The following is an 11,715-nucleotide window of genomic DNA, read 5'->3' on the forward strand; positions in this document are numbered from 1 at the left end:
TTTGATCATGATATCAACAGTGTTTGGTCCCTGCTGCTGCTGCTGCTCTTAAAAGTTGTTGGAGGGGCCCAGTCTAGGAAAAAATTCTGGTCATCCCTCCTTGTCCACACCCCAGGTGGTGTTAACACAAAAATGACCTGCTATTGTAATTTTTGAGCTATAATTTGTACATATGTCATGTCATCTTACACTCCAGGAAATCTTAAGATGTTTTGACAATCTGAATAGACTATTTTCACATTTAGTTGGATTTATTAAAATCAAACTATTATTATTATAAATATTGAATATTATAATAAATAATACATTATGATCATTTAAATATTATGATGTAAATTAATGTTAATAATAATTGTTATAATCAACCATATAATTTATATTAATATAAGGTCAATTCATTTTAATATTAATAACATTTAAATAAATCAATAATAATATATAAATTCATATTGTAGAATTTGTATCATTTTATGTTTGTGGGTTGACCAGTGCATGACCCGTATTTGTTCACTATGGTAGGCTATTCAATAGACATGATCTTACACTGGTAAATACGCTGATTGTCTAATGTAATTGTCGCCTAGGTACACTCTAAAAAATGCTGGGTTAAAAACAACCCAAGTTGGGTTGAAAATGGTCAAACCCAGCGGTTGGGTTAAATGTTTGCCCAACGTACTGGACAGTTTTATTTAACCCAACTATTGTTTAAAATTACTATATAGCTGGCTTAAAATGAACCTGAAACTAAAAACCAGACGCATAAATACTAGAGGCAACAATAATAATCAAAAGGTTAACTTTTATTAATAAGCAATTTAATGTGTATTATTTAATTATTATTCATTAAATGTATTAATAAATGTTCATTTATTGAACATATTAATACATTTCCAACATACTTTGGGTTCATTTTAAGCAAGCAACATAGTAATTTTTAAACAATATTTGAGTTAAAAAAAAAAACTACACAGCATGTTGGGCAAACATTTAAAACAACCCAGTTGCTGGGTTTGTCCATTTTTAACCCAGCTTGGGTTGTTTTGAAAGGAATGGTTCACCCAAAAATAAAAATTCTGTCATCATTTATTCCCCCTCAAGTTGTTCCAAACCTGTATAAATTTCTTTGTTCTGCTGAACACAAAGGAAGATGTTTGGAAGAATGTTTGTAACCAAGCAGATCTCGCCCCCCATTGACTACCATAGTAGGAAACAAAAATACTATGGCAGTCAATGGGGGGCGAGATCAATTTGGTTACTGACATTCTTCCAAATATTGTCCTTTGTGTTCAGCAAAACAAAGAAATTTATACAGGTTTGGAACTACTTGAGGGGGAGTAAATGATGACAGAATTTAAATTTTTGGGTGAACTATCCCTTTAAACCAGCATTTTTAGTAGCATGTTTACTCATGAAGCTTTTTTTTTACAAAGTGCATTGTTTACTTGCAGAGACTGTCCATATATGGAAATCTTAATTTTCAAGCTTAGCTTAGTTCAGTAGCTTATAAAATTAGCATTAGTTTATGACAAAAGTAGTTTTGTAAAATTAAAAATGCTTTGGCTCACATATGCGTTTAAACAAGCTGCATACAGGAAGACAATAAAAGACAAAAAAAGATATATTCCTCATGGCATTCGTAGTTTACACTCCATTGAAAAGGTTAGCGTAGATTGTTGTGACAGTTCATCCAGACGGCGGATGTGATCACAAACTACAGAGGGGAAAAGCCTGAAAGTCACACGCAGCTATACAGCCGCTGTGACAACCCGTTCACGTTGCCTCGCTGCTCTGACAGACAGGTTATTTCATTTTGTGCCCAGACAATGGGAAATACATATTTGCGTTAAAAAATAGCTGTTAAAATATCCCCCGAAACGCTTGAATATGCCACCTGTCTTTTATCATAATGAGTTTGACCTTTTCAACAGCCACTGACAGTAATCAGTCGGGGAATGACTGGGAGTGTTTCATAATAATGAACAATCTCTTAATCCAGTGCTGCTCAACACGCGCGGGCTGGGCCGCTGGGTCTGCGCTTCTTTCATTGTTTCCTCCACTCAAATAAATTGATTAGCTGAAATAATTAATGGTGTAAAAGTTAGAAGTCGTCTCATTGTAATGCTTCTGCACTTCACTCTCCGCACAATTAATTTCTCCTGCTAATCAACTAGAGCCTAGCGATGCAACAAATACTCGCGGATTCACGGTCCTCCACTGGCGAAAGGAACAAGAAACGTGTTAATTAATAAACTAACACGTTTACAATTGAATAAAAGGTGAGAGAAACAAGCTGTTGAAATTAGGCCTACCGTAATTGGACGCGAAGATAAATAGGGCATATGAATCTGTCGGCTCTGGGATTTTTGTCTGTCACCCAATGCTAATTCCTCTCACACGCTCCGTGCTTTTGAAATGTGCTGATGGACAGAGTGAACACATAACCATAAACCATTTTTACCACAACTCAATACAGTGTGCGCAGGCTTATCAATCCATTCAAGTGTGTGAGGAGAACTGCCCATTCCATTTGGCTAGTACAAAGGGCAGCATCGCCACCATAAATAAACATCAATCTCATTCAGGAACACATAAAGACCCCAGCTCACATATACACACTTAGAAATGCACAGTCTGGGACTGACACACACCATCACCGATTTGCGCACGCCAGGGCTCTATCTCTAAAGTAAACAGATATGGCAGGAATGATTGGGTTGAAAGAAGAATGAAGGGGAGAGGAAAGGCTTATCTGCTTGGGAGTTTAGGTGTCGATGCACATGAACTAATTCAGTTCTCAGCAGGGTATGAAAATGATAGATTTCTTCCACGGTTCAATAAGGCTGCATCATTGCTTTTCTTTAAGGGAAAAAAGAAAAGAAAAGAAAAAAAAACAGACTGTACTAATACACAAGATTCCTATTGACCTTCACAAAACAGTCTTAAGGTGAGGAAAGTATTCAAGCCCTCCCACTGTATTCAAGCCCACCCTTTTATGTAGGAGGTCAACATGACCCCTATCGTGTTCCATGCAATTTGGCAAAAATCAACACAATGAAAAACACTAAAGAGTTAAACCATGTAAAACAATTTTCTATTCGTTATAAATAGATATGAGAAATTATGAGCAATATGACAGCTCCTATTGTTAAAAAAAAAAAAATGTTTTTATGACCAGCCTACTGACTACAGGTGCAAATAACAAGTATAAATTTGTAATTAGTGTAAACAGCATTTATTGCTGTTTACTTCAGTATTTTGGTTATATCTGGATCTCAAATCTTTGTGAGGTTAAAATGTTTCTCACACTTATTTTCAGCATTTCAACAGACTAATTAAGATCCAAAAACTAGAAATTTTTTTTGACAGACTCAAATATGAAGAATTATTCTTGGATGATTTAGAGGGTGAGTCTTCAAACTTGAGTTAACATAAGTCAAATGCTTTTTGTATTATTTGATATTTAAGTCTTTGACAAGATACAGTAAAGGTTTTATGTTTTGACACATTGCTGTTTTTCAAAGGGTTTACTTTTGGCAAATTGCATGGAAACCACACAATCATAGTCACCAAAATTTGTAGTCTTTTCAAAACATGTTGAAAGTTTGCATGCACATTCAAGAAAAAGTCACAAAATTTGAATAAGAAAAAAGTAAAAGTGTTTCAGGTAGTTTATCTATCAATGTGGTTCAAATTGATGTTCAACACAAGGGCTTCCTAGAGGGCCACTGTCCTGCAAAGTTTAACTCCAACCCTAATTAATCTGAAGCTAATCAAGGTCTTCAGACTCACTAGAAAAATCCAGGCAGGTGTATTGGAGCTAAACTCTGCAGGATGTCGACCCTCCAGGAGCAGGATTGGACACCCCTGGTCTAGAGTGATGGACGGATGCGGTGGTGGTGCTGCATGCAGGCAGCGGCTGATAGACGTACACGTTGCAGAAGGCCTGTGAAAGTCATATACTCTTAAAAAATAAAAGGATTTTTTTTTTTGGCATTTGTTCCATGAAGAACTTTTTACATCCATGGAACCTATCCATTACACAAAAGGTTCTTCTTCTTCTTCTTAAATTAAGAATAAAAAATAGTTCTTTTAAGAACTGTTCACTGAAAGGTTCTTTGGGGAACCCAAAATGATTCTTCTATAGCAGTGGTGTAAAGTATTTGAGCAAATGTAATTAGTTACTGCACTTTTTTTTTTTTAAGTTAAATTTATGGCCTTTATTTGAAGAGGACAGTAGAGCATTATGCAGAGAGAGGGGGGCAGGATCAGCAAAGGACCTCAAGACGGGAATCGAACTCGGGTCACCGTGAACGCCTTTGCACCAACCACTAACCACTAGGCTATCAACGCCGACAGTTAGTTACTGTACTTAAAGGATTAGTTCACTTTCAAATGAATATGTCCCCAAACTTTACTCACCCTCAAGCCATCCTAGGTATATATGACTTTCTTATTTCTGATGAACACAATCGGAGAAATATTAATAAATATCCTGACGCATCCGAACTTTATAATGGCAGTGAGCGATACCAACGAGTATGAGCTGAAGAAAGTGCATCCATCCACATCCATCCATCATAAACACGGCTCTGCGAGGTTAATAAAGGCCTTCTGAAGTGAAGCGATGTGTTTGTGTAAAAAAAATATCCATAAATATTTAGCTTCCGCCAGACTGCCTTCCATATTCAACTTACGAAGAAAGTGTAAAACTCTCGCAGTTCAAAACGCTTACACGACGTCCTACACCTTCCCTATTCAACTTATGGAAAAAGCTTAACTGACGCAACGCCAGTTCTGTTTTTTTCTGTAATTTGGATATGGAAGGCAGTCTGGCGGAAGCTAGATATTTTACTTCATAACTTGCTAAAAATTGATTTTTTTTTTTTACACTAACGCATCGCTTCACTTCAGAAGGCCTTTATTAACCCCCCCGGAGCCATGTGGAGTACACGTTTATGATGGATGTGGATGGAGACACTTTCTTCAGCTCATACTTGTTGATCCTCGCTCACTGCCATTATAAAGCTCGGATGCGTCAAGATATTTATTAATATTTCTCTGATTGTGTTTATCAGAAAGAAGAAAGTCATATACACCTAGGATGGCTTAAGGGTGAGTAAAGCTTGGGGTAATTTTCATTTGAAAGTGAACTAATCCTTTAAGTATCTTTTTGGCTACTTTGTTTTACTGAGTATCAAAGATATTATCAACTTTCTTTACTTGACTGTTTTTTTTAAATATACTTTTTATATATACACTTTACTCCAATACATTTGTAATGAGTAGTGCAGTTACTCATTACATTTTGCACGGCACCTAACTTTTTCTGCAGCAGTTTATTTCTGCTACAAAAGAAGTGATATCACCATCTACAGTGCATTGAAGGTACTATATCTTATGCGTTTTTGCCTTTATTCACCCAAACTTGTCAACAAGGCTACTTTACGTGAATGCAAGTGCATTAACAGGTAGTTGCTGAATCACAAGTGTTTCATATGAGATGAGGACATGCTTGCAGCCGGTGTTGAGGCCAAAACCATATACATCCAGTGCAAGTAGGCATTGAGTTAATTTTACTTAACATTATTTTATTTATCTGCTGAAGAGACCTTTTTGAAGGATATTGGTTTACTTATTCACTTTGTGAGCACTTGAGCTTAACTGAGCCTTAAGTGTTTGTAGATGTTTAAGAGTCTGTTGTGATCTTGATTTATTGAAATTTTGAGGTGTTCAGGTTTATTTTGACTTTAGAAAATAAAGGTGATTGCTCTCATCATAAATCAACTGTTTCTTGATTTGTTTTTTTCACTGGCATGTCTCTTAAGGACTAGTGGATCTTTGAGTCTACATTCAGTACAAGTAAAATACTATACTGTTATTTACTCAAGTCGTATTGGAATTGGTACCTTCTAACTTAGTCATTTTCATTGTAAGGTATATGTATTTTTACTGAAGTATGGTTTTTACACCTCTGTTATGGCATCGCTGTGAAAACCCCTTTTTGAAACCTTTATTTTTAAGAGTGTATGTTAGCTTCTATTTCACTGCATGAAATGCGTAAAAACATACACATAATAAACAACCTTGGTCTGTTGAAAATCAAAGGTTATGTTCAGCACTCACTACCCGAAATGTCGAAGAAAGTCACAGTTAATTTCCAAACAGCTGCAAAAGACATAACTTGTATGCATTTACATGTATTTTGACAACAACAGCAAAAAACACTCTAAATACCTAATACACTACTTCTACTCAAGTTAGTTTGTTCAAAAATAGCTGAAAAGTCACATTTGTTAATTTGCCATCCATGTATTCCTTGTTGCTATGGTCATAATCACTATGCCTACACACGCTGAACATCAATGCATCAAGCACTTCCAAAGCTTTGCAGTGTGCATGTGTCTGCGTATTAATGCAGATAGATTTAGCAATAACAGATTCAAGAACAGAAATAAAAATAAATTCAAATTTAGATCAAATTTGTGGACCGTGACAAATTTTACTCACTTCATTAGTTTGTTGAGATGGTAAAAACAGACTATATATATATATATATATATTTTTTTTTTTTTCTTGAAGGTTTAATTAGGGAAAGAGCTCAACTTTCTGATTGAATGTCACATAACTGCCCTCCACCCCCACCCCCCGTTATAGAACATTTATGTTGATTTTTTTTTTAATGTTTTAGTCATTTGTCTCAAATTTAAGGTTACTTTGTATAGGTGGAAATGGAAACCAAACGTTTTTAAACACTTACATTTATTTATGTGTGCCCAGTGAACCCATATTATACTAAATTGAACTAAACTGTTATATTTAGATATAAGTTATTGTTTTTGTTTACAAAACATTGTTACTAGACGGTTTAAACCCCCAAATTAGCACATATGGTGAAGTTGAATATACGACCTCACTCGCTGCACCATACTCAAATCTCGCGATAACAAACGCGACTCGCCCCTGTTAACACGCGTAGGAAACCCTGCACGTCCCTCTTCCTTTTGCTGTCCACAAGCAAGGTAAATCATACTCCGTGTCTTTCTAGGTTATAAAGTGACTTTTAAGCATTTTTTGGTCACTAGTTTGCGCCTACATCCACCTTGTTATGTAGCAGTAATCATATTAACACCGGACTATCAATGAAATGACGCAGAAATGGAACGCGTAGTGTTTTTGAAAAATGAAATTAGATCGCATGCTAAGAATCCCCGGTCTTCCAATGGCTGCGCCCATGCACTAGCATTGAGGCCTGGTCTACTCAACATGTATCACTTTACTTAACTGCGATAAAAGGACGTGAATTAATAGTAATAACATAGTCGTTGCGTGGTTTAAAACACTGGTCTTATAATTTGTTATTTGCAAGTCTTGCTTGTGTACATTTTCTTCCGCCTCGGTATAAACGTGGTCGTTAGCCGTATTGCTAACACGCTGTTTCTAACAGCCAACTACCCACAAAACCGAACACTTGCGCTTACTATTATATTTAGGCTTTTGTTATTAAGTGTTGTTCTGTATCTGTAATCTACATCTGTATCTGTAACAACACTGTCCTTAGGCTTTCTTAAATATGTAGCTTATATTCGTGCTAGCTAAACGTTTTACATGTGACTTGCTCTTGTTAAAGAACTGTAAAATAGGCCTGTATGTGACTTAAATTTAATATTGATTATCATTTTCAGATGCCAGGCGGTGGTGTAACAGTGAAAGACGTCAACCAGCAGGAGTTTGTCCGCGCGCTGGCAGCTTTCCTCAAGAAGTCAGTTCAACTGTCTTTGTGTTGAGTGTTGATTGTATTCATATCCCTACCGTTATATTTGAGACGTTTTTTGGTTTGTATATACTGTAACTCATTTTGTAACCTGGTGTTTTGACAGGTCGGGGAAGCTGAAGGTGCCTGACTGGGTTGACATTGTCAAGCTGGCCAAGCATAAAGAGCTGGCTCCCTGCGATGAGAACTGGTTCTACATCAGAGCTGGTGAGTGTGTCATTACTTTTACAAGAGCTCATGGACATGCATAGTTCAAAAAGTTGCTTGAACCTCAGATACTGGAGAATAAGGATGTTGGCTGTGCATTAGTTCATTTAAGCCATGTACCACACTTAAAGGGCTAGTTCACCCAAAAATTACACTTCTGTCATTAATTACTCACCATCATGTTATCCCAAACTCGTAAGACCTTCGTTCATCTTCGGGAACACAAATTAAGATATTTTTGATGAAATCTGAGGGTTTCTGAACCACACACATAGGCAGCAACGTCATTGCACCTTTTGAGGTCCAGAAAGGTATTAAAGACATTGTTAAAATAGTCCATGTGACTACAGTGGTTTAGCCTTAATGTTATGAAGCAACGAGAATACTTTTTGTGAGCAACAACGAAACAAAAATAACTACTTTAATGAACAATTTTTTCGCTCCCGTCATTCTCCTACGCTGTTGTTGTAGTGAATGCAGTGCAGTGCTCCCGTGTTTGTCCAAACGCTGGCTCAGTATTGGCTGACACTGTACACGTGAGCAGCATGGCGCATGAGTGTGATGCTGACGCAGGAGCTGGCCAAAAATGAGTCTCTGTTCTGATGTAGAACCCTGAAGCGCTGCATTGCATTCACTATGTCAACATTGTAGGAGACTGACAGGCGAGAGAAATAGTTGAATAAAGTGGTTATTTTTTTGTTTTTGGGCACAAGTATTCTTGTCACTTCATAACATTAAAGTTGAACCACTGTAGTCACATGGACTATTTTAACAACTATTTTAACCTTTCTTGACCTCAGTGTGCAATGGCGTTGCCTATGTGTGGTTCAGGAACCCTAGGATTTCATCAAAAATATCTTAATTTATGTTCCGAAGATGAGCGAAGGTCTTACGGGTTTGGGATGACATTAGGGTGAGTACTTGATAGAAATTTCATTTTTGGGTATAATAGCCATTTAGGCTTTCTGCTAGGCATGTGGAATATATTTTTGTCTTTAAAAGTGGTGTAATTATCTGCATTTGTCAAAAGCCAGTAAAATGTGGGCTTTTATATTCAATTATTCTGTACCTGGTCTATACTGAACATTGTATGACATGGTCCCAGTTTTGTTGCACAAAATTGTAAATTAACTTGTTTTGAATGAGTTTACAGTAGACAAGACAAGTGTCAGTATTGGCAATAATGAACTTGTGTGGTCAATACCACTAAAGGTTCATGGTTTTTGATCATTTCAGTATGCACTATTATGGTATGGAACACTGAGAAATGTTAGATGAACTCATTTAAATACAGTGGAAAGTGTTTCTCAAGTATTCATTGTTTCAACGTCTCCAAGTAGCGATGTAAAGGGGTCAGAAACAAATGGCAAGCAGTTTTATATAAAATATACTGCTTGCCATTTGTTATAAAAAAATATGTAAATATATTATATAAAAATATAAAAAAAAAACAATAACAGATAGAAATAGTTCTGTCATGATCATCTGATTGTGGTTTTTATCCAACTGCAATTATTTGAGATGACTGCAATAATTGTGCAGTTTAAACTTAAGTCACATTTTGCCAAAGAATATAAAAAACACTTGTACAGAGTGTGGTTTAATTAGACAGTAATATTGTATTATAAAATTATTTTTCACAGCTTTAAAGTTACTCGGCACAATTTGCAAGTTTACATTAAATGTTAAGATGTGCATTTTGAGCAATGAAGGCATTGAATTGCTCGTGCATCTTTTTGGTATGCAAATTTTAGCAAATGCATTTAGCTTGCCCTCTGGTATGCTCATTAGTGTGGTTAAAATTTTGTTTTGCTGTTTTGTGATCGATTATCCATTTGAATGCCTTGTGCTATAAGCAGAAATGTAGTGTTTTTCAAATGATGACAAAGTTTAGTGGCTTTAAATGTTTACTCTGAGAATCTAGCGAAAAAACAATAGATGGTAAAAGCAAGCGATTGTGTCAGGATTGGGCTCAATTATTGATGACCTTTTCCTGTTATTGTGTCAGCAGTTTCTGGTGTGTGCTGAGAAACTGAGCCTTTCGGAAGCAAACATCCTGCTTGGAACACTGTAAATTTTAAGAGCTGAGTTTGAGTAGTTAGGACCTGATATTACAGATTTTATGCCGTGTGTGCTGCATTTTTGCTGTGAGTTTGAATAGACTTGCGTTTGGTGGTTTTTTTTTTTTTTTTTTTTTTTTAAAGAGAGTGAAGTGTTTCTTGGCATATTGCCTTTTTTTTTTTTTTTTTTTTGTACTCCACTGCCCTGCAGAAATGTCTTCTCCTGACCCTCTCTGTCCTCTCTCAGCCTCCACAGTGCGTCACCTGTACCTGCGTGGAGGTGTTGGTGTGGGCTCTATGACCAAGATCTACGGCGGGCGTAAGAGGAATGGCGTGTGCCCCTCTCACTTCAGCGTGGGTTCTAAGAACGTGGCCCGTAAAGTGCTCCAGGCCCTTGAGGGTCTCAAGATGGTGGAGAAAGACCCCAATGGGTGAGTAGACTTGTTTTAACTATGTATGATCTATATCAGGGGTGCCCAGTCCTGCTCCTGGAGGGCCATTGTCCTGCAGAGTTTAGCTCCAACCCCAATTAAACACACCTGAACCAGCTAATCATTAGACATACTAGAAAAACTCAGGCAGTTTTGTTGAGGCAAATTGGAGCCAAACTATGAAGGACAGTGGGCCTCCAGGAGCAGGTTTGGACACCCCTGATCTATATTGTTATTGTGCTAAGATCCATGGTGTTTCCAACTAATTCTAAATTGTTTGTTTCACAGTGGGCGTAGACTGACCCCTCAGGGGACCAGAGACCTGGACAGAATTGCTGGGCAGGTAAGTGTTATTGTATTACTGTATTTCTAAACTTGAGCATTTGTAACATTGATTTTTCAAAAATTGCATTTAAGATGCTATTGATTTTAGTCAAGTCAGGCTTCTGAAGCTAGTCAGATACCGTACAACAGATGGCGGTTCTCAGAGTTCACATGAATTACTGTTCGCCTTAGTTGTAAATTAAAATTTCAGAGGAATTTAAATGATGTTGCTGCACAAAAGCAACATGAGTTAGAGCAGATCCAAGTACTGAATGTGATGAACCTATTTTCACTCGTAAGGCCTCACGATTAAGTTTGGACTGCAGTAGCTTTGATTTTAATGTGGACACAGAACTATCTTCAGAAAGGAAGTGCATGCACATCCCCTTCAAAGCCTTTGCTTGCGTTTTGCCCCTCTGTTGGTCCTCCGCTTTCCCTGCGAGCTACCGCTGTGCGCCAATCCGATGCTGGAGGAAGTAAACAAGCCGATTGAATTTCATGCTCGCTGGGCTGCCGTATGGCGGCGTTTTATTCTGCCTGATCCCCTTAATGAGCTGAATTCAGATGAGTTAACGTGATTTTCTTGTTGTGCTTGCCTTGGCTGTGTTTTCTGCACTCTTGACTCTTTCCAGAGCACTGTTGATATGCTTGGCTTCTCATTGGTGGCATGAGCAAAAACAGTGTCAGCGTAGAACCCAATGTTGCTCCTAATCTCCTGGCTAATATCGCGTCCAGAACCTGAAAGGCTCCTGAATGTTTCCCCACTGTTGATTAGCTTATCAAGGATTTTGGTGTGACAAAGTGCAGGAAATAAGCAGACTGATGTCTCTTAATCCTGATCTTTTTCTTATCTGTTGCAGGTTGCTGCTGCAAGCAAGAAATCTTGAAGTGTAAAATAAACTTTTTTTGAGAACCAACCACT

The 11,715-nt window shown here is 37.2% G+C and overlaps 1 protein-coding gene across 1 annotated transcript; it reads left to right on the top strand.

The window, feature by feature from the left end:
- The first annotated feature begins 6,933 nt into the window (after positions 1-6,933).
- Positions 6,934-11,710, top strand: rps19 (ribosomal protein S19). Its single transcript, XM_051865805.1, has 6 exons — positions 6,934-7,019; positions 7,683-7,759; positions 7,878-7,978; positions 10,286-10,469; positions 10,758-10,812; positions 11,654-11,710. The coding sequence occupies exons 2-6, from the start codon at positions 7,683-7,685 to the stop codon at positions 11,678-11,680; spliced, it is 444 nt and encodes a 147-aa protein (XP_051721765.1). The 5' UTR covers positions 6,934-7,019; the 3' UTR covers positions 11,681-11,710.
- The last annotated feature ends 5 nt before the right edge of the window (positions 11,711-11,715 follow it).

This window comes from Ctenopharyngodon idella, chromosome 16 (assembly GCF_019924925.1).
Source record: "Ctenopharyngodon idella isolate HZGC_01 chromosome 16, HZGC01, whole genome shotgun sequence".
Lineage (NCBI taxonomy): Eukaryota > Metazoa > Chordata > Actinopteri > Cypriniformes > Xenocyprididae > Ctenopharyngodon > Ctenopharyngodon idella.

Bases quoted from the DNA above. Each gene is read 5' to 3' on its own strand.
- rps19 (XM_051865805.1), top strand. From the start codon at position 7,683: ATGCCAGGCGGTGGTGTAACAGTGAAAGACGTCAACCAGCAGGAGTTT. The intron at 7,979-10,285 runs GTGAGTGTGTCA...GTCCTCTCTCAG, and splicing joins CTGGTTCTACATCAGAGCTG to CCTCCACAGTGCGTCACCTG. The intron at 10,813-11,653 runs GTAAGTGTTATT...TATCTGTTGCAG, and splicing joins TGGACAGAATTGCTGGGCAG to GTTGCTGCTGCAAGCAAGAA.